The 25,139-nt window shown below is 41.5% G+C and overlaps 1 protein-coding gene across 1 annotated transcript in view; it reads right to left on the bottom strand.

Annotated features, from left to right (window-relative positions):
• LRRC7 (leucine rich repeat containing 7) overlaps window positions 1-25,139 on the bottom strand; it is a 352,531-nt gene that overhangs the window by 84,388 nt on the left and 243,004 nt on the right. The window contains exons 11-14 of the mRNA XM_045028890.1: window positions 23,123-23,267; window positions 20,596-20,668; window positions 13,227-13,356; window positions 12,138-12,253 (exon numbers count right to left, since the gene is read on the bottom strand). Of these exons, the coding sequence (XP_044884825.1) occupies window positions 12,138-12,253; window positions 13,227-13,356; window positions 20,596-20,668; window positions 23,123-23,267 (464 nt within the window). The remainder of the gene's footprint in view (window positions 1-12,137; window positions 12,254-13,226; window positions 13,357-20,595; window positions 20,669-23,122; window positions 23,268-25,139) is intronic.

The raw sequence follows: 25,139 nt of genomic DNA, 5'->3' as shown, positions 1-25,139 counted from the left end.
TGTACACATATACATTCCACTGTAGGTATATATGCACCCAATGCATTTGAGTTGGAGACTTTTGCCAGAAGTACCACTATGTGCCCCAACTATCCTCATCAGGGCCGCCCGGGGGGGCAAGAGGGGGAATTTGCCCCAGGCCCTGGGTTCCGCAGGGACTCCCACAAGAGCTTTTTGGGGTCCCTGGAGCAGGGTCCTTCACTTGCTCTGGGGGCCCCGGAAAACTCACATGGGGCTCAGGCCCCTCGAGCTTCTTCTGCTCCCGGTCTTCGCCGGCGGGGGGTCCTTCCACCCCGAAGCGGAAGGACCCCCTGCCAGCGAATTACCGCCAAAGCAGGACCCACCGCCGAAGTGTAGCCGGGTCTTCGGAGGTAATTCGGCAGCGGGGGGGCCCTTCCGTTCCGGGACCCGCCACCGAAGTGCCCTGAAGACCCGTGGCGGGGGCCCCCTGCCACCGAATTACTGCCGAAGACGCGGCTGCACTTCTGCGGTGGGTCCCACTTCCGCGGCAATTCGGCGGCGGGGGGTCCCTGCCATGGGTCTTCGGGGCACTTTGGTGGCGGGTCCTGGAGCAGAAGGGCCTCCCGCCGCCGAATTACCACCGAAGTGGGGCCCCCTGCCACCGAAGACCCCAGGCCCCCGGAATCCTCTGGGCGGCCCTGATCCTCATGCATGGAGCTGAGGATACAGAGAGGCATGGATGCCACTGCCTCCCTCTTTGTTCCTTCCCACCACCATCTAATTAATACCCAAAGTAGCAGAGAAGGTGGAAGGATCCGGAATCATAGAATATTAGGGTTGGAAGGGACCTCAGGAGGTCATCTAGTCCAACCCCCTGCTCAAAGCAGGACCAATTCCCAACTAAATCATCCCAGCCAGGGCTTTGTCAAGCCTGACTTAAAAACCTCTAAGGAAGGAGATTCCACCACCTCCCTAGGTAACCCATTCCACTGCTTCACCACTCTCCTAGTGAAAAAGTTTTTTCTAATATCCAACCTAATCCCCCCCCTCTGCAACTTGAGACCATTACTCCTTGTTCTGTCTTCTACCACTGAGAACAGTCTAGATCCATCCTCTTTGGAACCCCCTTTCAGGTAGCTGAAAGAAGCTATCAAATCCCCCCTCATCCTTCTCTTCTGCAGACTAAACAATCCCAGTTCCCTCAGCCTCTCCTCATAAGTCATGTGCTCCAGCCCCTTAATCATTTTTGTTGCCCTCCGCTGGACTCTTTCCAATTTTTCCACATCCTTCTTGTAGTGTGGGGACCAAAACTGGACAAAGTACTCCAGATGAGGCCTCACCAATGTCGAATAGAGGGGAATGATCACGTCCCTATGTGCACAATAAATCTTGAAGAACAGTTACTGTACAGGTAAGTAACTGTTTTTTCTCCTTTAAGTGATTGTGCACATATATATCCCACTTTAAGTGATTCACCAGCGGTTTCCTTACAGGTGGTGGGACTTTGGATTACTTGGAGAGAATGTAGCACTGATTTTCCAAAGTAGGTGTCATCCTGGGAAGCTTGAGTGATAGTGTAGTATCTGGAAAAAATGCATCCATATGGACATTTGTAAAATGGCAGCGTGGTCACAACAGCTATGTTAATCCAGAAGGCTGACAAAGTGGACTGAGCTCTAGTGGAATGGACTATTATCCTCGGAGGAGAAACTTTTGCTAGATCATAGCAGAGCTGGATATAGTTAGAAATCCAACGTGACATGCACTGGGCTGTAACTGGTTGCCCTTTAATACTTTCAGCAAAGGCTACAAAAAATTTAAGAGACAACCTGAAAGACTTTGTGTGGTCCAGGTAAAAACACTCAAAAGAGATCTTTTGAAATTCTTCATGAAACAGAATTTTCTTGGGCTGGGTTCTAAAATTCCAGTGTGGACCTGAGAAACTTTCTAGATGAAATTTTAATCAAATAACATGTTTCCACAAAATATATTTCAGTTGTAATGAACTGGCTTTTTTTTGATGGAAAAAAAGTTTTTATGAAAAATTTTCAATCAGCTCTAACAGTGACCCACATATGCAATTCCAACAGCTATGACAGTCTTCATGTTCATATTCTTAATTGAATTTAAATAGATTTTAATAAAGTAGTCTATATAAGAAATACTATCCACATTCCGTGACTTTCCACAACTTCTGTGACTTCCACAGCTGCAGTAGCCGGTGTGGCAGGCCAAGGGGTGCCTGAGCAGCTGGCCCAAGGGCCAGCCATACCAGTCACTGCTCGAGCGGCCCCAGGCAGCACTCCAACAACAGTGGCCAGAGTGGCTGCCCCAGCAGCAGTGGTCTCGGGGTGGCTTCAGGAACCACCTGAGCAGCAGCCCTGGGAAATGCCCAAGCATCAGTCCCAGGGGTGGCTCCAGGGACTGCCCTAGCAGCAGCAGTCCTGGGGGCAGCTGGAGCAGTGGCCTCGGAGGTGGCCTTGGAAGCCATCCGGAGAGCGGTCCCTAGGGGCCTCAGAGCAGTGAGGCCCAGGAGCAGGGATTTAGTAATGGGTATTTATAGTAAAAGTCCGGGACAGGTCATGGAACATGATTTTTTGTTTATTGCTGGTGACTTGTCCATGACTTTTACTAAATATACCCATGACTAAATCTTAGGGTACGTCTACACTACGTGATTATTCCGAATTTACATAAACCGGTTTAACAAAACAGATTGTATAAAATCGAGTGTGCGCGGCCACACTAAACACAAATAAATTGGTGGTGTGCGTCCACAGTCCGAGGCTAGCGTCGATTTCTGGAGCATTGCAATGTGGGTAGCTATTCCGTAGCTATCCCATAGTTCCCGCAGCCTCCCCCGCCCCTTTGAATTTCCGGGTTGAGATCCCAGTGCCTGATGCGGCAAAAATCATTGTCGCGGGTGGTTCTGGGTAAATGTCGTCAGTCACTCCTTCCGCTGGGAAAGCAACGGCAGACAAGCATTTCATGCCTTTTTTCCCTGGATTGCCCTGGAAGATGCCATAGCATGGCAATCATGGAGCCTGTTTCGCCTTTTGTGACTGTCACCGTATGTGTACTAGATGCCGCTCACAGAGGCGATTCAGCAGCGCTACACAGCAGCATGCTTTTGCTTTTGCATGATAGCAGAGATGGTTATCAGCCATATTGTACCATCTACCATACCATAAATTGGTAATAAGATGATCGTGGCTACCAGTCCTTTTGCACTGTTCCATTTGCTGCTGTCATAAGTGCCCCTGGCTGCTCTTAGCCAGGGGCGCAAAAGCCAAAATTGGGAATGACTCCCTGAGTCAATCCCTCCTTTTTGGTATCTAAAAATAGAATCAGTCCTGCCTAGAATATAGGCAAGTGTACTAGAGAACCACTGTATCAGAGAACCAGAGAGCACAGCTGCTCTGTGTCAGATCCTGCAGCAATTATGAGCTGTATTCTATTCACAGGGGGTGCTCCTGCAACAACCCCACCTGTTGATTCCGTTCTTCCCTCAGCCTTCCTGGGCTACTGTAGCATTGTCCCCCCACTTGTGTGATGAAGTAATAAAGAATGCAGGAATAAGACACAGTGACTTGTTAGTGAGATATGAGTGGAAGGCAGCCTCCAGCTGCTATGATAGTCCAGACAGGACAGTAAGGAGTGTGTAGGAGAGGAGCCCAGCATCCCTCTGCTAGTTCAGGGGCAATTGAATCTTTTCTTTACACATGAAGGGTGGGGGCTGATGGAGCTCAGCCCCCTGTTGCTATGATGACGATGGTTATCAGCCATACTGTACCATCTACCAGGAAAAATTAGGACCAGACGCCCTTGATCGACCTAACAGATGCTAGTCAGCATGGTTACCAGTCCTTTTGCACTGCCCCATGTGCTAATAGGCTGATGATGAGGACGGATACCAGTCATTTTGTACCATCAGCCATCCATAGCGTGGGGGGAGCAAGGATGTTGGTGTTGAGTGCTGCACCATCGCGTCTATCTGCAGCATTCAGTAAAGATAGGGTGACATGTAAAAGAGTCAATAGAGGATTGTTTTCCCTTTCACTTCTGGGGGTGGGTGGGGGTTTGCGTAAATTGCCGAGCTATGCCCTGACCCACCGCGGACACTGTTTTTGACCCTAGAAGCATTTGGAGCTCAGCCAAGAATGCAAATGCTTTTCAGAGACTGCAGGAACTGTGGGATAGCTTGAGTCCTCCAGTCCATGAGCGTCCATTTGATTCTTTGGCTTTCCGTTACGCTTGTCACGCAGCAGTGCGCTGAGTCCCTGCTATGGCATCTGTCTGGAGATTTTTTAAAAATGATTTTGAATTTCGTCTTCTGTAACGGAGCGCTGATAGAACAGATTTGCCTGCCCTTACAGCGATCACGTCCGCATCGTCCATGCGGGAGCTCTTTCTTTATTTTGATTTTTAACTGCATCACCACACGTGCTGATCGGAGCTCCACGCTGGGCAAACAGGAAATATTCAAAAGTTCGCGGGGCTTTTCCTGTCTACCTGGCCACTGCATCCGAGTTCAGATTGCTGTCCAGAGCGGTCAGTGGTGCACTGTGGGATACCGCCCGGAGGCCAATACCGTCGATCTGCGGCCACACTAACCCCAATCCGATATGGTAATACCGATATTAGCGCTACTCCTCTCGTTAGGGAGGAGTACAGAAACCGGTTTAAAGAGCCCTTTATACCGATATAAAGGGCCTCTTAGTGTGGACGGGTGTGGCGTTAAATCGGTTTTACGCTCCTAAAACCGGTTTAAACGCCTAGTGTAGACCAGGCTTTAGTCTTACGTATGAGAACAAAACTGAATGGACACATTTTCAAAACTATGACTTTGGGTGTCCAGTTTAAGACACCATAATGGGAGCATATTTTCAGGTCCTTTTAAGGCAAGGTCCCCAAACTGTGGGGCATAAACCTTTGTGGGGGCCACAGCCAGGGCCGGCTCCAGGCACCAGCCTAGCAAGCAGGTGTTTGGGGCGGCTAACGGAGAGGGGTGGCATGTCCGGCTCTTTGGCGGCGGGTCCCTCACTCCCTCTCGGAGCGAAGGACCTGCCGCCGAATTCTGAAGCGGTGGCGGTAGAGCTGATCGCGATCATGGCTTTTTTTTTTCTCTCTCCTCTTTTTGCTGCTTAGGGCGGCAAAAACCCTGGAGCTGGCCCTGGTCACAGCAGGGCCCAGGCCAGCCCCCATGGGGGGGGGAAGACGGGGAGGGAGTGCCATCCAGCCCCTTCCTGCCCACAGCTGTGCTCCGGTCCTGCTTGCAGCAACATTCCCGGCCCCGTGCCTGGCCCCATTCCTGGCTCCACTCCCTGCCCCAAATAGACCCCTAGTCTCAGCCCCCTTATCCATGTCCTTGCCCCACACCCCTTCAGCTGCGGCCCTAGGGAGGCAGGGGATAACAGACCGGGGTAACAGGGGCGTGACTCTCAAAAGTTTGGGGACCACTGCTTTAAGGTGTCTAAAGTTCAGCACCAGAAATATGAAGGCATACAAAATTGCTAGTCATTTTTGAAAGTTTAGACCAGAACAATCTGAAATCTATATAATATATCTTTTAGTTCTACAGTGCATGTATTTTGTGAATTTAATAATCACAGTTAAGATGTAAGACATGAAAATGGGGGGCAATCATTTACATATATCTGTTTCAAACATTGTTCATTCTACCTATTGTATTTTCAGCTAAGATGAGACTCTACTTTCTTTTGTGGTCACAATTTGATTTCACAAAATTTGTGACCCTGTTTTTGTACCTGAATTGAATCATCAGTGAAAATCTGATCATATGAACCTATCTTCTTGATTTGTGCCCTCAATCTAGTGGTTAGATATGCTGGTAACTCAGATTTGAATCAGCAACTGAACTACTAATATAAATTTTGCATTTCAACAACACTTCTGAAAATTGATCCCATAATACTAATCACAGTTCGCACACTGATTTAGGCTGTGAATGGTGAAGAAACGAGTAGATGTTTTTTCTTGGCTGCTCAGTCAGAATTATGTTACACTGTAGCTACAAAAGGATGCAACAAAGGCATTGCAGTGTTGTTGATTAATTACTGATGACAGACAATGGTCATATTCCCAGTTGCTGTAAATCAGCATAGTTCCACTGATTTCATTTGAAGCGATGCTGATTTTCACCTCTAAAAATATAGCCCTATATGCATCCTCCACTGAGCAGAATAGATGATATAAAAGTGCACTATGCCCATTAAAATTTTAAAGTGTGTTTAATCTGCCTTGCCTCCATTTATCCAGCATTTCTGATGAGAACATTCAGAAAGTATACCAACTGCACAAAGAAGTCTAAAGTCTATAAATGTGCTATTCAACAAAGTGCTTATCTTTCATGCTTAAATGCCTAAATTTCTCACTAGACAGTTTGGAAAATTACTTACATAATTGCTTTTTTGTGTAATACATAGTTAAGGAAAAATGTATTCACAATATTAAGTTTTCCTAGGTGAAAGATGAACTGGTACATGGATAATTTCTGAAGGAGTTACCTAAACTAAATTAACATATAATTCAAAAGCAAAGCACACGGTACCAAAGCAATCAGTTTCTACTATGGGCCTAAATCTCTTCCTGGCGTGCATCAGGCCTGAGTAAATAAGCTTCTGTGGCTGTCTGTGATGTGGAAGTGAGTTGGAATCACAGGCTCCTGTGTGATTGCTCCACACCCTCTAGTTCCTGCCAGTAAGGGGTGGAGGGTGTCTAATGGGTGTCTGTAGTCACAGATTCTGTGGCCATTTCCCAAGTTGTTAGGAGGCTGGAGTTCACAGGTTTGTACTGTGTGGGATTATCACATTTTTTACTTCTCTACCACTCTGAGTAGAGGAATCATACCAGTTTCAATGCATTCAAGGCCTTCTGCTGCCCTTATTTCCCTGTTTGAGCTACAGGATTTGGATTTATGTACATGCTTTTGTAACCCTTCTGCCAGGCCGAAACAATAGCAGCAAGGGCCGGGTTCAATACATATGGGTCCCTTCCCTACAATGTAATGCAAAACCAGCTCGAGCCCCCACCCAGTGACCTGGGAAAACCTTACACACACCCCTGGGCGCCTCAAGGAGGCAATACTTCCCCTCTCGCAAGCACAGAGTCTTGGTGTAGCAGAAAAGATTTAATTACATGAGGTAAACAACAAGCATTAAATTGGGAAAATACCTCAGCTAGAGTTCATAGATCAAACCGTGAGCAAAGACCCACCCAAGGAAATTGGGCCGTGTCCTTCTCTCTGGTCTCTTGAGTCCAGCAACCCCCCAAATCACCCACAGTCCCAAAAGTCCCACAATCCAAAAGTCTCTATCCCAGGTCAGGCAGCCCAGAGTTCGAGAGTCTACCTGCAGAGGTCCCCCTCCCCAGCCTCGGTAGCAAGGGGCACCTTACGTGGTTTGGGGCCAACTGCCCTGCCTCTTCACGGGGTTCTGCTTCCACTAGTCGTCCCCGCAACTGCTCAGCTCCGTGGCTCCGTGGGCTGCTCCACCCGTCCCACAGCTGCTCCGCTCTACCAGCTGCTCTGGTCCACTAGCTGTCCTGTGAGCCGCTCCAGCCGTCCTCGGAAACTGCTCGCTCCACTCTGCCAGCTGCTCTGCTCCACAGTATAGCTTCAGGCTCCCCCACTGGTTAGCACAGTACTCAGTGCTCTTAGCTCAGCAATTCCAGTGATTTCAACTCTTAGTGATTTCAAACTCTTAGTGATTTCAGCTCACAGTAGGGGAGCCCAGTGCCAGTGCACTACTGGTCCAAAGTGAGTTCAGCTCAGTAACCTGTATCTAGATTCTTAAGGGAATCAAAATTAACTCTGACATTCCACAGTGGAGAGAGGCATAGGCAAAACTGGGGCCTCTGGCTCACACAAGGAGCCTGCACCACCAAGTACAGATACCTATCCCCAGCCTCTCTCGAATCACTGGGTTTTGGAACCCATATCCCCTGTCTAGCAAGTACTATTTAATGTAGGTTGAGTCATTTCTGTCATAAAGCAGTCTCATAGTTCCTCATTCACATAATTAAGGTAACAGCACTTTTTTTTCCTTCCTGCCCCAATAACAAAGAAATTGGGGATTCCACAGTGTGAAAATAACCTTCCCATGCTGCTGTGTGTTATGCTAAGTGGAATGGGTTTACCAATGCAAATGCACATTCCTAAAATTCCTTTGCCCACTCCTCATAATGTACCACCAGATGTCAGGGTAGAGCTCATCCTGACTCTGTTTACACTTTTAATCACCAATAATTAAAATTGCAATCTCTTGGAAAAACTAACTTCTTTAAAGAGTTTAACACAAGTGATAACTGATTTTTTAAAACAGCATATTAGTGCCACTCAGATTGTCTGAATTCACATTAATTTAATTAAACAGAACAAAATATAAATGTGAAAATCACAGCAGACATTGATAGATGAAAAAATTGAAATATTTAAAATAAAAAACAGGAAGTCATGAAACAATACTTTGATAATATGCTAAATCCCCAGCTGATTATTCAATAAAACCACTATTTACAGTAACTTGGAAGAGCCCTGACAAGTATGGAACGATGTGTTCCCTTTTCTAATGTTCAATTTTCATATAAAAAGTGTTTTCCTGTATGACAAAAGATGAGGAAAAGTAGAATTTCCCCTGAAGTTCTTTGGAAAGAAAAAAACCTTTCTAAATATATTCCTAGGTCCCAAACTGTCAGTAAGAAATGATTCCATATCCTGTCATAAATTACATATCAGCGATTAAGTTGAGATAAAGACTTTGAAGCTATTTCTTTTTATCATTATTATTAGGTTAAATTCTAGTTATAAACTGAGATGTACTTTAAGAGCCAACTAACATCAAATTTGCCTATGTCTAGAGAAGAGTTGGGAAGCTATCTTAGCTTCAGTTCAGTACTATCCATAGTTTCTGACAATATGAGCCAGATCACTTCAACCATGAGTCTGTGCTGGTCTATAGATTTAACCTGGATCAATTTTTAAAAGCTCAAGCTGCGTTAAGTGTAAAGTTATTTTAAAATCTGTAGCACTTTAGGAGCTAGTTAACGGATGTCATGTCCAGGGAAAGAAGTAATGTCTCTTTTGATTTTAGTCAATTTATTGGATTCCCTCATTTATTCACAGATCAGCTGTGGATAGCTGCTGTGCCACCTTCTCTACTCTTGCCTACGAAGGTGTCTCCTCTGTGAGTTGGAGAGACTGCCTTTAGGATTAAAAGAGTAGTTCAGCCTTTATTTCCTTACACTGTGTGGCTGGTTCTAAGCTGATACCTGATCTGTAACATACAATATCCCATTAATTAATATCCTCAGTAATTAACACAAATTAGCATGGCAATATTAAAAAAAACTAGGACACATTCTGATAACGCATTTGTCTTTCAAAATATGGAAAATGTCACTGGGCATCCTCTAATAATGTAAACAGTGTTAAGTGGAATACGGCATGAAATGAGGGCAAAAAATATTTTCTAGTGGGAGAAGAAAATATTCATTTTGGCATTTTATTCTAAGTTTGTGGACAGAAACAGCCTGAATTTTTCTTTCTTGATGGGTCATTTCTCTTATGTTCACCCATTGAATACTTACAGGTTTCAGAGTAGCAGCCGTGTTAGTCTGTATCCACAAAAAGAACAGGAGTACTTGTCTTTAAGGTGCCACAAGTACTCCTGTTCTTTTTCCATTGAATATTGTGTGTTCAATTCTGGATTCTGATTTTGCCATGTTCCAAATAAACAAACACAAACAACAAACCCTATACTTATATTTCTCCAAACCTTGTTTATACCTCTTCCCCAAAGAGGCTAACCTCATAGTATGTGAAACATTTTATACTGAACATTAGCTGGAGGATTCTATTGAAAGACAAGTTAAGTCCCCTAGAGCTCTTAATACACCCAGGACTATTTTCTAAATTCATAAACCTCTGTACTTATTTTTGGTGACATTAAAAATAAGAACCCAAATAATGACCAATGTATCTAAAAGAGAGTGAAAATTAAAACTACTGAGTGTTATGTCCGATTTGACAAAGGAAGTATCACAAAGAAGGCCTCAGCAGTCAGGCCCACAGAACAGGGATGATTGCTGTTTGTGACCCAACATCTGGGAAGATGATGATTTTCCACAAGAAGAATATAAAACTAAGCATGTGTTACTGTTTGTATGATAATGGAAGGATGCCAACAGTACTTTTACATATGATTAATATTTTACATAATTTCATGATTAGTGATGGGGAAAACCTGTAAGTCTAAGTTTTGGCTAAACACCAGAACATTAGAATACTTATTTGAAATTTATCCTAACACTTTGGTCTGGAAATCTTGTGAGATCAGGATTTTTCAGGAATTCCTAATTTCACCCAAGCTGGAAGTACCATGATAAAAAAGCGTTGTTCACAATGTTTCAATAATTCCACATTCAGTCACCACTGAAATCAGTGACCACTAAGATGTGAAAATTTAAACAAAAACAAAAAAGCAATACATGTACACCACAGTTTTTCAAATCTCAGAAAAGATCTAAGTTTGCTCTTGCTCCTAATTCCTCTTAACTAGTTCCATCATCCCATTATGAGCCTGATTCTGCTCTCATACAAGGTTTACACTGGTGTAACTACCTTGACTTCAGTGAAGTTACTCCAGTTTTTTGCTGCTGTCAGAGCAAAAAATCAGGTCCTATGACATCTAACTGACTTTCAGAAAACTGTTCCAATAAGTGGATAATTGTTATCAAGTGCATTATAGGATATTTCTGTGTTAAGGATTTATAATGTGTTGGTGAACTAATTTCTGTTAATAGCCCCCAGTATAGAGGTGCAAAGTCATTCTCAGTATTGTCTCCATCTACCATTTGCCACACTACCGAACAAACCTGTATCTCTTTTTATTTTGCTGAAAAGGGTCCTATCCAAGTTATTCTTGAAGTACATGTATGCATGAATTTTTTGATAAAACCGTCTTTCTCAGTGTCTATATGTGGGGTTAAATCATTCTCATCTTATTCATGCAAATAGCCATATTTTCTTCAATGAGACTAGGTATGTGAAAAAAGGGTTTGGCCTTAGGTTAATAGATTATAAAGTCAGAAGAGACTGTTATCATCTAATTTGATCTTGTGTGTAACACAAGCCATAGGACTTCCCTGAAATAATTCTGTTTGAACTACAGCACTTTTTTTTTTAAAATCCAGTCTTGATTTTAAAATATTCAATGATGGAAACTCCACCACAAACCCTGGCAAATTGTTCCAATGGTTAATTATGCTCATCATTAAAAATGTGCACATTATTTTTAGCATGAATTTGTCTAGCTCAACTTCCAGCTACTGGATCTTGTTATACCTTTGTCTTTTAAATTGAAGAGCCCGTCATCAAAGTTTTGTTCCCTATGTAGATACTTGATTAGTCTGTAAAGTCACCCCTTAACCTTCTCTTGGTTAAGCTAAACCAATTGAGTTCCTGGAGTCTGTCACTAGAAGGCATGTTTTCCTATCTTTTAATCATTCCTGTGGCTCTTCTCTGAATCCTCAGTGATTTATCAACATCCTTCTTGAATTGTGGACACAAGAACTGGACACAGTATTGTATTAGCAGTCTCACCAGAGCCAAATACGAAGATAATATAATACTTCCAAGGAAAGTCTTTTTCAGAGTTACTGCTTCCCAGGATATAGGTTGGGAGACTAACTATACTCTGCATTCTTTGTTCCTAGATGTATACATTTACAAGTGGCCATATTAAAATGCCTATTTTTTCAGTTTTGCCATTGACTTCAATGGAGCCAGGATTTCCCCCTTGATGTTTACATTCTTTTGTGCTTGCACCTAAAGACCTACCATATACCAATACATGACCATCTTTTAATCAAGATCATAATATATACCATCATAAGGCTTACCTAAACTTTTTCATGAAGCAAAACATTCATGAACATAAACATTTTCACATGGTAATAATAGGAGACATGAGTGGTATCAGGATTTTACTTTTGTGAATCCATTGGCCCCAATGAAGTTTTGATATGGAGTTCAATGGGACCAAAACTAGGTGCTTAATGATGAAAGACTACCACCTCAATAGCTATTAACTTTGAATGTTTAAAATCATTCAGCAAAACACTTCTAGGGTGAGATGATTAAATTATGCAACGTATACCTGTTATCACTCAGATTTAACACTCTCAGCTTCTGCATCTGACCAATCTCATCAGGAAGAAATTCTAGCTTGTTAGAGCGCAGGGACATAACTGTTACGTTCTTACAGCTTCCGATCTATGGGCATAAAAGACAAGAAGTTAGGATTCTCACTTTGTCAAAGTTTCTCACCACTAATTCTCCTTATCTGAGAAGGTGGCCTAATTATGTCTTTAAAAATAATGAATGAGATAATGACTACCTATTGTGTACTTCTGAGATAATACTTTGAGCCAAACTGACTTCAGGTACTTTACTTGATAAATGGCTTTTCAAGTTATAATTTAACCTATTTGCTATCAATAGCTTCCTGCTATATTAAGATGTATGTATACACATCACATTTCTTCACATAGTTTGATTAAAATGCTTTCTATCATCATGTGTTCATTAATGAAATACTCTTTTCCAATTCTAGTCTCCCTATTTTACATTGATATTGACATTAATGGTCAAGGACATAAGCCCTCGGTTTACAATGTAAAATGACAAACAAAATGTGAAAGAGACAAGGTGGGTGAGAGAACATCTTTTATTGGACCAACTTCTGTTGTTGAGAGACCGGGTTTTGAGTTTACACAGAACTCTTTTTCAGTTAACATGGAGGTGACCTGAAGCAGAACTCTGTGTAAGCCCAAAAGCTTGTGTCTCTCACCCCCAGAAGTTGTTTCAATAAAAGATGTTAACTCACCCACCTTGTCTCTCTAATATCCTGGAACCAACCCAGCTACACCAACACTGCATAAAAGCATTAGTAACCCATGAGAAAAATGAACAGGGCCAAATACTGCTTGTCTTGCACACAGGGTCAAATCCTGCTTGCCTTGCTCATGTGAGTGATATCACCTGTTTCATGGGAACAAGTGATTAAGGCAAGCAGGACTTGGCCTTCCATCTGGATCATTTATGACCCCATCCTGCAGAGTGAGAAAAAACTTCCATACACCTGCCATAACTTCAGTGGATGTTTTGTCTGAGTAAAGATTGCAAGGTTAGGCCCTTCATGTAAAACATACTAATTAATAATTTAAAAACAGAATCAGTTTCTCACTTCTCTAGGCAATTCAGACAGGAAATTCTCATCCACAGCTAATGTCCGCAGGCTATGAAGGTAACCAATGGTAGAAGGTAGGGACTCCAGTTCATTACAGCTGCAGTCAAATTCTTCTAATAGAGATAAACTGAAATTTTAAACACGTTGTTAGACTTTTTGAAAAAGTAAGAACACAAATGAACAGTTTCAAATCTCTGCAAGTATATAGTGTCAGATTACTACATTTGCAAATCATATATTGAAAAAGTAACATTTATTATTCAGATTCTCACAGAACAAAAGGTTGAAGATATAAATAAATATAAATACACCTAAGGGTATGTCTACTCTACCCGCCGGATCGGTGGGCAGCAATTGATCCAGTGGGGATTGATTTATCGCATCTAGTCTAGATGCGATAAATCGATCCTTGAGCCCTCTCCAGTTGACTCCTGTACTCCAGCGCTGCGGGAGGCGCAAGCAGAGTTGACAGGGTAGCGGCAGCAGTCAACTCACCGCAGTGAAGACACCACGGTAAGTCAATCTAAGTACGTCGACTTCAGCTACATTATTCACGTAGTTGAAGTTGCATAACTTAGATCGATCCCCTCTACCCCCGCCCAGTGTAGACCAGGGCTAAGTATAGTTGAGTATTGGTAATACTATTAATATTGAGGTAATCCTATCTATTTATCTAAGGCAAAGCCAGCAAGGTATTGTTTAAGGGATACCATTCTGTCCCATACATTATTATTGTTATTTATTATTTGTAGTGTAGAAATGCCTAGACTAGAGACATCTGTCAAGGATCAGTGACCCAGTGTGTTAGGCACTGGACTTATGCACAAAAAAAGACGATAGGTGGGAAAAAAACTGTTTGGTGAGAAGAAAGTATCTTTATACACTACTGAAAAAAGTATATTTTTCAGCTGATGTCACTGACACAAACTCTGATACAAAAAGCTGGTTAGTGGAGAGAGACAAACATTGATCCAAATTCAACAAAGCCTGCTATAATTAGCCATTAAAGCAGAAGATGTATTATTTGTAAGTTATCTTTCAAATTTTGACAGATTATCTTCTGAGATTGTTTCAAAACGCAGTATGGGATAGCCAATTGTATAGAAAATATTAATACAAAAGCAAACAGAAATAAGTCATTTTAAGAGTATTTGGCTACTGAACTTAAAGTACTTCAAGGTTTTCATGCCTAGTCTTTAATATAAAACTGCCTGATTAGTGGAACTGTGTAATGTGCTGAGCACCTGATGTACTAAATACTAACATGCTCCCTTTATGAAGAAATAAATTATCTCAATATCTGCCCTGGATCCTTGTTGTGCTGCACCTCTAAAAGCTCACAGCAATGTAAAAGACTGTAGTGGAGATCAGAATGCCCACTTGCATGCTTCAGAGGTGCCTCACCCATGTCAATCTAGCTATGATTGTAGTGTAAGAGATTTAAGGTTTAAAATATAAATAAGAGAAAAGTGAGGCCTAAGAATTTGACCTTTACTTGAGTGAACAGTGCTCACACTCATGGGTACAATTGCAATACTAAAGGCAATGACAGTTATAAGTGAGCAATGGTTGCAGATCTGGACCTTTCAATATTTCTTTAAAATTATTTTTACCCAACTAAATTATTTAAAAAACTCTTCCAGCCTTCGAACTCTGAGAAATGTAATGCCTGCAGCAGCTAATCTACACCGAAGGCCCAACTGGTTCTCAGGTCTGAAGCATATCACCCCTCCATGAGCCATACGGTGATTAATTAAGTGAATTGTGAGGAGAACAGCTGAAAGCTTTGCCAGCTATTTTATTACAAGTTTTGTATCTATCAACCTGTCTTTCAAACCAGACAAAGAGCAATATTTTGCAAAGGTAATACTCAAACATGTTGGCCTAGTTCATTCAAGATCTTTCCTGGCAGGAATAGGCATAGGACAGAGGACTCCTGTAAAGGAAAGTATAGTGGAAAGTATGCCATCCTGGAAGCTGCCCACAATCAGCTAGGGTTTGCTAGGGTGATGTGCTGATTTAGCACAACTCCCCTGTCCCTACTTAGATCTAGAATTGGGAACATTACAAACACTATCCTGAAAACAGTAAATGTCAAGAGCCACACAAGGGGTGCCACTGAAACCTTAATAGGCAATGTAATTTTAGTTAAAAGATACAATCTGACATATACATTCTCAAACTCTTTCCCTCTTGGTAACAATCAGGACAGAAATGAAGTTTGTGATAACAGAGGGAATACAGTCAAAGTGAGACTGGACTTAATCTAGCTATCCAACAGCTATACAACTTCGGTGCAACTCAGAAGTCTAATGTTCATTGTTCAGAGTTTGTGGACGGAAGGTAACCTGGCCGCAACAGCTTATCATATGAATTTAGTTAGGGTTCTAATAACCTCATCACTCACTGAGGGTCCACTCATTCTCCCTGGGTGTGCAGAGTATGAAAGCAATGGACCTTTATGGGTCTTCTGTGCAGGGGCGGCTCCAGGCACCAGCGCAGCAAGCATTTGCCTGGGGTGGCAAACTGCGGAGGCGGCCTGTCAGTCACTGTGAGGGCGGCAGTCAGGCTGCCTTTGGCAGCATGACTGTGGGAGCTCCGCCGGTCCCACGGCTTCGGCAGCAATTTGGTGGCGGGTACACCGGAGGCGCGGAACTGGCAGATCACCCGCCAGAAACGCCACCAAATCCGCGTGACCAGCGGACCCCTGCAGGCATGCCGCCGAAGACGGCCTGACTGCCGTGCTTGGGGTGGCAAAAAACATGGAGCCTCCCCTGCTTCTGTGTCCTCTGGAAACCATGGGGCTATGCCCAACACATGCTCTACCTGTATTAGAGAGAACAGTAACCCATAGCTTAAGAAGTCCTCGTTCTCATGTCATTTTCACCACATATTTGATCAACCATCCTAAAGTTGGGGAAGGATGGAATTGATAACAAAATGGATACTAGATGCTTGGTGGAAGAAGCCTGTAACTTAAAGAAGCCCTCTCTCACCATGATTTAGTTATTACTTCTCTGCATTGTTTCCCCCTCTTTCACTTCGTGCAGTTTTTCCTACTCTACTTTGATTGTGTAGATCCACCAGAAGGATAGCTACAGATGAGATAAATGAAGGGAAATTAATGCTTTTCAGTATTTTTGAGAGATGCATTTTTCCTCAAGTATTTTCTTAACTGCACCTATCATTTAAAAAAAAATGTATATTGTTTAAAGCAGTGGTTCCCAAAGCCGGTCCACCGCTTGTTCAAGGAAAGCCCCTGGCGGGCCGAGCCAGTTTGTTTACCTACTGCATCCACAGGTTTGGCCGATCACATCTCCCACTGGCTGCGGTTCACCACTCCAGGCTAATGGGGGCTATGGGAAGGGCAGCCAGCACATCCCTTGGCCTGCGCCACTTCCCGCAGCCCCCATTGGCCTGGAGCGGTGAACTGCAGCCATTGGGAGTCGCGATTGGCCAAACCTGTGGACGCGGCAGGTAAACAAACTGGCCTGGCCCACCAGGGGCTTTCCCTGAACAAGCGGCAGACCAGCTTTGAGAACCACTGGTTTAAAGTACCAAAGAATACTAGGAGAGTGGTGATGGTATGGTACTGAATATCACCAGGATATTTTAAAAAGTTACCTCACATTGACGTGTAATTTGCATTAAGGAAGGTAGGTATCAGGCCTGAATCTACATTTTTTGCACACCAAAAACGCTCCCTGAAATCAGTGGGACTTTTGGGTGTGCCAGAAGTGCAGTTTGGGTCTCATCATATAATAAAACAACAAATTTGTTGATAAGTAATCACCAATTTGTTTGATTTTATGATAAAAACAACAGTGAACAATGTAGCTGTTTCACATATGTATGTTTGTTATAGCAGTTGCCAGGATTTATATGACATGCATTCTGGAAGCCACTCAAACGATATTCATTACATGAGTTACATCAGAATACTTCCTTACAATAGTTTGCATTCTGCAGTGCAGTACATGTGCTACAAAATACAAAAGTTTTCCTTTGCTCAAGTATTTTCACCATATTGTATATGTGTACTGAGACCTGATAAAAACTGTGTTTCCTGACATTGGAAAGGATGTAACCAATTGCTTCTTTAGCGCAGTACCACTTAGATCCATGCTTGAAAGTCCCAACCCTAGGTCACTACTGCAGATATATTTTGCCATCCTGGGTGGAGAAAGGGAACCAGACTCAGTAAACAAGATAAGGCAGCTCTCACTGACAGAGCCAACCAGGAAGAAGTAGTGAAACAAGACTGGAGACTCAACCTAGCCTCATCTCCCTGTGTCCCTCTAACTCTCCATAAAGGGCCAGCCACTGTGTGACACCATCGTTCCCATCTGACAAGTTAATTAGTTTTCTGCTCTCATTATGTCATTTTCGTTGTAAGTTCAATCCTTGAGGGGGCCATTTAGGGATTTGGGGATTGGTCCTGCTTTGAGCAGGGGGTTGGACTAGATGATCTCCTGAGGTCCCTTCCAACCCTAATAATCTATGATTCTATGTGTGCAAATGATATCTCCAGGTCATGAATGAGCACATCTCTAGAGATGAGCATTTTTTCTCTCTATGGGCTCAATCCAGCAAAGCACTTAAGCAATGGGAAACCATTGGGACTATTCAGAGTTCTTAAAGACATGTTTAAATGCTTGTTGGATTGGGGCTACACTGTTCAGCATCTCACAGGGTTGAACCCTAAATATCTCTGAGTCTAGGCTGATACTGACTAACCACCATCACTACCACCTTTTTGGCTCCAACTGCTTTGTTGGCAGTTCTATTAAGGCAAGTATCAAATAGTTGACAGACTGCTCTCTATGTCATTATAACATCCGGCTCCAAGAGAGTCAGTTCTCTCCTCCTCATTGTTGATTTTTATATTACAATAACATGTTCCAGTGGGTACCATGGCTACCACTTTTTGAGAAAGACCCAGCAGGAAACTGTCTAAAGTAATGAATGAGTCAGAGAAGGGAAGCACAATTTGAAGTTATAGGTACAGTGCTCATTCTATGGAAGAAAATTACTTCACCTCTAGTGCTGCCAGGCCCCTAAATTTAACAAGCACAATCATTCAAAAATGATGTAGCAGTATTAGCTGTCTATCCTAGTGTTCTGCAAATCCACCTCTTAGAGCTGCAGTCTCTCTCTTTTGAGATCTAATTAAGGCTTCTTGAGAAACAATATTTAACAGAAAGTTGGCATAAGACCAGAGGATTCCTTTCAATTCTGAACAATTCCATCACCGAGATAATATCTTAATGACAGGATTCTTTTTTTAAAAAATGCACACTACAAAAAGCCACCAAAGTGCCAACTAGTGCATAAACCATCTGGATAGTGTCCAATATAATTTCTATCATCTTCAGATCTACCTGGCTTTCAATATTTACTGCTATATAAACTTTGTCTCATAGGATTCATGAAACCTTCTATTGCTCTACACCAATGCACATCACATAAATCCAATGACCCTTCATCAGGTAAGCTATTTCAAGGTAAAATTCAGCTTTCATTGCTTACTGCTGTAATGTTGCAGAATTCAGAATTTTTCTGAATGTCATACAAACAGTTAATTAAGTTATTATTGAAAGATCCTGCAAAAAAAAAACTTGTTAAAGCTCTAGTTATACAGAGTAGAGACTAAAGCAGTTCTACAGGCCTTAATATATTTGGTATTGAGTCAGAATACTCTTAAATCTATGTATTTTTGGAGAAGTATAATGAGCTATTCAAGAGAGCTTTACAATGACGTCTTCAGGACAGAACAGACCTAGGAACACTGTCTGGAGTAAAAGCAGGGTTTGTTGAAGAGGGCTTTACTAGAGTGAGGAGTGTGTGAATGCTCTGCCCACCATACTAAGCTGCAGAGTGAGTTTCCTGTGGCTCACAAGTGGGATCCACTTGCAACATTTTGCTATTTGTTCAGAGGTTCTCTAACTTCACTCTGGTGTGCAGTAGTTCTGTATCTAAAGAATAAGAAAAAAAACCCTATGTTCTATCAACAAGAACGTATTTGGATTTAGAACTTTTAAATAAATGCTTTATTTATGGGCACTTTTATATAAATTAAAATGCTATAATATAAAAATATTCAAATATGACATTTCATATGATGGATATTCAATCACTATACTTACCATAAATACCTACCTAAAAAGAAAGATAAAAATAAAATAAAATCTCTGACAAAGCAAGCATCTGAATGAACTCCATAATTTAGGTATCTATTTGTTTACACTACTGCTTATTAAACTGAGGTTAATCTGGAAAATGCTTTAAAAACAGATAATTTCAAAAGGAACATGATTTAACAAAATGCTGACTGTTTTATGTGAATTTTTTTAAACTGTATAGATAGAGCACATTGTCAATCTCTTACACAAGACAAACTATTTATATTCTGAAAAACTGTATTGCTTGAACAAACTTGTTCTTTAAAAATCCTACTGCATGTAGATGCAATATTAAATTCTAGTAGACAATATATTATATTCTAAAAATCCCTACAAGCATTCATTTGATCCACATTGCAGCAGTAAAAACGGTAGAGGGGGAAAATGCTTTTAAGACAAAAGTGTCAGCTCTCTATCAGTTTTCTATCAAAAAAGAATACATATAATTGCAGTCTAGTTGAAAAATAGGCAAATCTTTTCACCGTTTTAGAGAGAGGTTTCCATCGGTCTTGAATTTTGTAATGAATTTGAGCTTTAACTCCACAATAAACCCAAGACTAAATAAAAAAAGCACTATGAACTCCAGTACAACTGACAGACTATATTGCAAGAACCAAATAACTTCTCATACAACTACAGAGTTAAGGAGTTATAGAAGAACACTGTTATGAGATAATTTACACAGTATTATCCACATTGTGTAATATGTACCTATGAAACTGTGATTCCTTTTGTTTTATGCAATATGTTCTATTCCTTTAAAAATTCTAAGCAATGTTCATGTGTGTAAAGTTTGGCAGCCATTTTGTTCTCAGAATTCAGTGGAGACCATCACTGAAGAGAGACACACTTCTTGAGAGAAGACTTTACTTTTTTTCTTTCCAGTTTTGTTCCTCTATTGATCGGAACTACAAATAATTTAGACTGAAAATATATCTTTGCTCTTTGTATATGGAAAACATAACAGATAGTGGTATGTGATTTTCTGCTTATATACACTAGTGTAACTCCTTGACTTCAAACATAAGATGAGAATTAGACCCATATTCTTAAAATTACCGTAGTTCTCATTTCAGTAGATTATTTTACTTTTGTCTCTTTCAAAACAATATGCATATGGCAAAGCAAGGCAGGTTACTCCTAATGTTAGAGATGCTGTAGTATAAGAAATTTCTTCTACTTACTTTCCAATTGCATTGGGCAGTACTGTAAGCTGATTGTCATCTACTTTTAGTGTTGTAAGCCTTTTCAACAATCCTACAAAACAGAGAAAGTTATTTTAAATGACAGATATGTGGGTAGAGAGAATTTAGTACAATATGTACTTAGAACAGACTAAGTCGGTATTGCAGCATACGTATTATACCTCCAATCCTGAATGCACATGTTTAACTTCAAGTATGAATGGAGTTATTTATGTGCTTCAAGTTAAGCACACGCACAAATATATGCAGGACTACGGTCTACATTCACAGATGGGGAATGTGAAACTCCTGTATTCCGATGGCAACAATAGCAGGAGTTAAGAGAAAAGAGTAATAGGCTGACAAAAAAACCAACAAAACAAGATTTTTTGGCTAAATTGGTTCCCTGAGCACCTGTGTGGCGCTAAGAAGGCTGCTGCGCAGCTGTGCAGCTTATAGGGAACTTAGGTTGTGACCTAATTAAACCCATCCATGGCCTCCTATCTTTCTTCCAGCACGGATGGCCAATGCAGGAGCGTGTCCTGTAGCATATTCATGAATGCAAGAAGGAGGGTGTCTCTTCCCTGCTGGTGCAGATGTGGGAGGCCCAGCCCCCCCTTATTTAACTTTCCTTCAAATCCTTCAAAGGGATACTTTACTTCAAATCCTTGTCCAATCTATTTTATGTGATAACCATATTCCTTCCATAACAAGTGCCTGCACTGGACATCTGCCACAGCAAGTCGCCAGAAAAATGCTTGGCTGCCTCCCCGCCACCCTGCCTGGATTCCCAGATATCCACAGATTCCTTCCATATTTGCATCCTGTGTCTGCTCCCAGGCTGCCAAAGAGCATACAGGGTGCATCAGCTGTTCCCATCCTGGTACCAAGTGCCTCTCTGTGGCTGCATGTAAATATCCCACCACTCATCCAGTCAGCAGAAAGGACAATACAGCGACATTGTTCTGGCCTAGCCCCAACTGCTTCCTGCCCTTCCTGTCTATCCCCGTAAACTTTCCCTCTTTTCCCAATCTGCTGTGAGGGAGCCCTTAAAGAGGCAATACTCCTTTTCTTTCAGTTAGCTGGAAGACCAACTTGCATAATGGTTGCTACAGGCACAGTGGTAGGGTGATTAACAAATTGTTTTAATTGATATTTTACAAATCAAATTTCTATATGCTAAATTCTGTTTTAACTATTACCAGCGTAGAACTGGAGAAATGTTATGACTTCCATGCCTACTTTGGATTTAGCAAACAGATCAGGATTTGTCCCTAAAAATTTATTTTAATTCCAGTGTCAAAGGTTTTTAAATTATACACTTGTAATCTTATATTCAAAGCAAATAACTCAGAGCTAACAAAAGTGTCTCGGATGATTAAGTGTGGATTTAGGCACCAAATCAGAAAGCATTTGCCTGTTTGAAAGCATAGTCCCAATGAAGTCAAGTTAGGTATGTGCTTAAGTACTTTGTTGAATCAGGGCAAGACATGAAAAGAAATTATGAAAATCTAATACAATCAAAATGACTTTGTTCTATATACATTTAATTTTTAATGAAGATAAAATATTTCCATATATTTAACTGAAAATGGCCTTGATTCAGCTAAACTCTTAAGCATGGGCTGAAAGTTAAGCATATGCTTAAGTGCTTTGCTGAACGGGGCCCAATATTTGAATTTGGCACTTAAAATTAAATTGTATTTGACATGTTTAAACTTTGCAATACCAAATAAAGATGCTGACCGTGCATAGCAAATGAACATACAGTACTTAGATGAAAAGGACTCAGCTTGAATGTCATCTGTCTACATACCACATCTAGTAATATGGCCTTTACTATTATCAGATTATTCTAAGTATATGGCATATTCTGATAAAAATAATACAAATCTTTTAGACTGAACAGTTTAGAACTTCTTTTAAATAGTGGAAAATAAAGTAAGATCGCAAAATAACAAAAAAGTAATTCTTTACAGGAATATGCATATTTGTTTTGTAAGTATCTGTAATTGCAGAAGTATTAATAATTCCATTAGAAATTATATGTAAACCAAATAGTCAAAAACAGAAAATAAAATATTTTGACCCAATGTCTTCTCCCACTTATATTGGTGCATTCCCATTGACGTCAATTTTGGTTGCACCATTGTAACAGAGCAGGATTTGTCCCTTAGATTTTAAAGCAATTAGTATATATGAATGGACTGTCATAAACACTATCAAATTTACATCCGATTGACTTGACCAATAACACCTTTCTTTACTGTAAAGTAGAGATGATCCAGAACTAGAACACCAGATCTCAGTTCCTCCAAACATGGGGAAAGTTTGTATCTAGATGCAGATCCTGATCCTATCTTTGCAATTTGAACCAGAGCACCAAATATAAACAACTCTTGAACTTGGGGGTAGTTTATATTCAGGTCTGGATTCTAGCTTGGTAACTCAGGCCCATCTCTGCTGCAGAGATATAAATAACACCAACAAATTTAAAAGCTTATCAATCAGCATTTACTCTTCTCACCTAGAGAGTCTGGCAGTTGTTGTAACATATTGGATGACAATAGGAGATCTTCAAGTGCTTCACATCCTGATACATCCAAGTCAATAGTTTCTATCCTGTTTTTTGACATATCCAGGTACACCAACTGCTTTAACTTCCCTATAGACTTAACGACATGGTATAAACAGGGTTAGCTGAGCAGATATGCATTCCATAGGAATCTCTAATGCTTAACAGAAACATGCAGTAGTAGCCCAGGCTTATCTTTTGCTATCTGAATGTTTACTTTTACCCAGATTGCTGTTGCTTCGATAAAATTAATCTGATTTGAGAGCTTTCCTGTTCAGATAACCACAAAATGAAGGACTGACATCTGAGAAAGTTGAAAACAATTGATGTTATTTCTAAAAATTATGTTATTATATAAAGCCTAATAAAATGGTGGTCATCAGCATTACAAATCCTCTAAAATTTGCTATAATTCCAGGCAACTGGAAAATCAACTATTGCTTGTTTTTTATTGTTTAGATGTACCAACCCAGTCAACTCTGCAAAAAAAATTGTTTTTTCAAAATAAAAAAAAATCACTAAAGTGTCATTGGTTCTTTAACTAGGAACCAATCCTAGGAACTCTTACTCACACAATCAGTCTATACTTAGGTGATGTCTACACTTAAAACGCTGCAGCTGCACCACTATAGGGCTTCAGTGTATACACGTACTACAGCAACAGCTACAATCACTGTAGTAAATCCACCTCCCCAAGAGGTGGAAGCTAGGTCAATGGACGAATTCTTCCATCGACCTAGCACTGTCTACACTGGGGGTTAGACAGACATAGTTACATCTCCCAGGGATGTGGATTTTTGACACCTCAGACGGACATAGCTATGCCAATGTAAGTTTTCATTGTAGAACAGCCCCAGTTGTCCTTGGCCTCAGTGTGACACTAGGTATGTGAATGAGTCTTTCTAGGGGTCAAGCCGATATGGTCTAAATTTTATACAATTATGGATGCTGACTTAAAATCTGGCTGGATCTTAAAAGGCAATAATTCACTGCCCAAATACAATGTTTGAGCTGCAGCAATACCATCAATGATCAATTTGGTTACCCTAAGGAATTCTGTAGCCTTCTGGGATCTCTCTCAAAATCTGTTTAACATTAAAGTGTAAGTAGCCTAAACTGAAGTTAGGTAGTTAATACTTTCTAAAAAGCTGTAGTCCTAGTAAAAATGGCAACTATAATTTTAAAGATGTATCCATGACAAATCACATCTGACAAATCAAATGTAACATTTAGAAAGGAAATGATTTTTGGTCCGCTAGAGTAGCATTGGCACGTTATTCATGACATAAAAGTTCACCTGGAAAAATTAACATAAGCAGTGCTTGTGATTTTTCCGAAGTTTATATCTATTAAACTTGCATGTAGAATAAACATATTGAAAAAATAGGCAGAGGTGGACCTACAGTAGTGACAAGATAATTGCCAGTTATTGTGAGATAATGCAGCACAGTAACATTACCATGAGCTACATGCAATTATTTTTCTTTCAAGTGCTGTTACAATCTACAACAGTGGTTTTCAATTTTTTTTCTAGTGACCCAGTTGAAGAAATTGTTGATGCCAGCAACCCAACGGAGCTGGGGATGGGGGGTTGGGGTGTTGGAGGGGGTTAGGGCTCTGGGCTGGGGGTGCAGGCTCTGGTGTGGGGCTGAGGGGTTTGGGATGCAGGAGGGGGCTCTGAGTTGGGGGGGCTCAGGGCTGGGGTAGAGGGTTGGGGTGAGGGAGGGGGTCAGGGCTCTGGGCTGGAGATGCAGGCTCTGGGGCGGGGACATGGCTACAGGAAGGGGCTCTGGGTTTGGAGGCGGCTCAGGGCTGGGGGAAGGGATTGCGGGCTTACCTCGGGCGCCTCCTAGTCAGTGACGCAGCGGGGGTGCTAAGGCAGGCTTGCTGCCTGTCCTGGCACTGCAGACTGCCCTGCGCCCCGGAAGCAGCCAGCAGCAGGTCCAGATCCTAGGTGGAGGCATGCAAG

Source organism: Mauremys mutica, chromosome 8, assembly GCF_020497125.1.
Source record: "Mauremys mutica isolate MM-2020 ecotype Southern chromosome 8, ASM2049712v1, whole genome shotgun sequence".
NCBI classification, from domain to species: domain Eukaryota; kingdom Metazoa; phylum Chordata; order Testudines; family Geoemydidae; genus Mauremys; species Mauremys mutica.
This window is presented reverse-complemented; position numbering and strand designations above follow the sequence as displayed.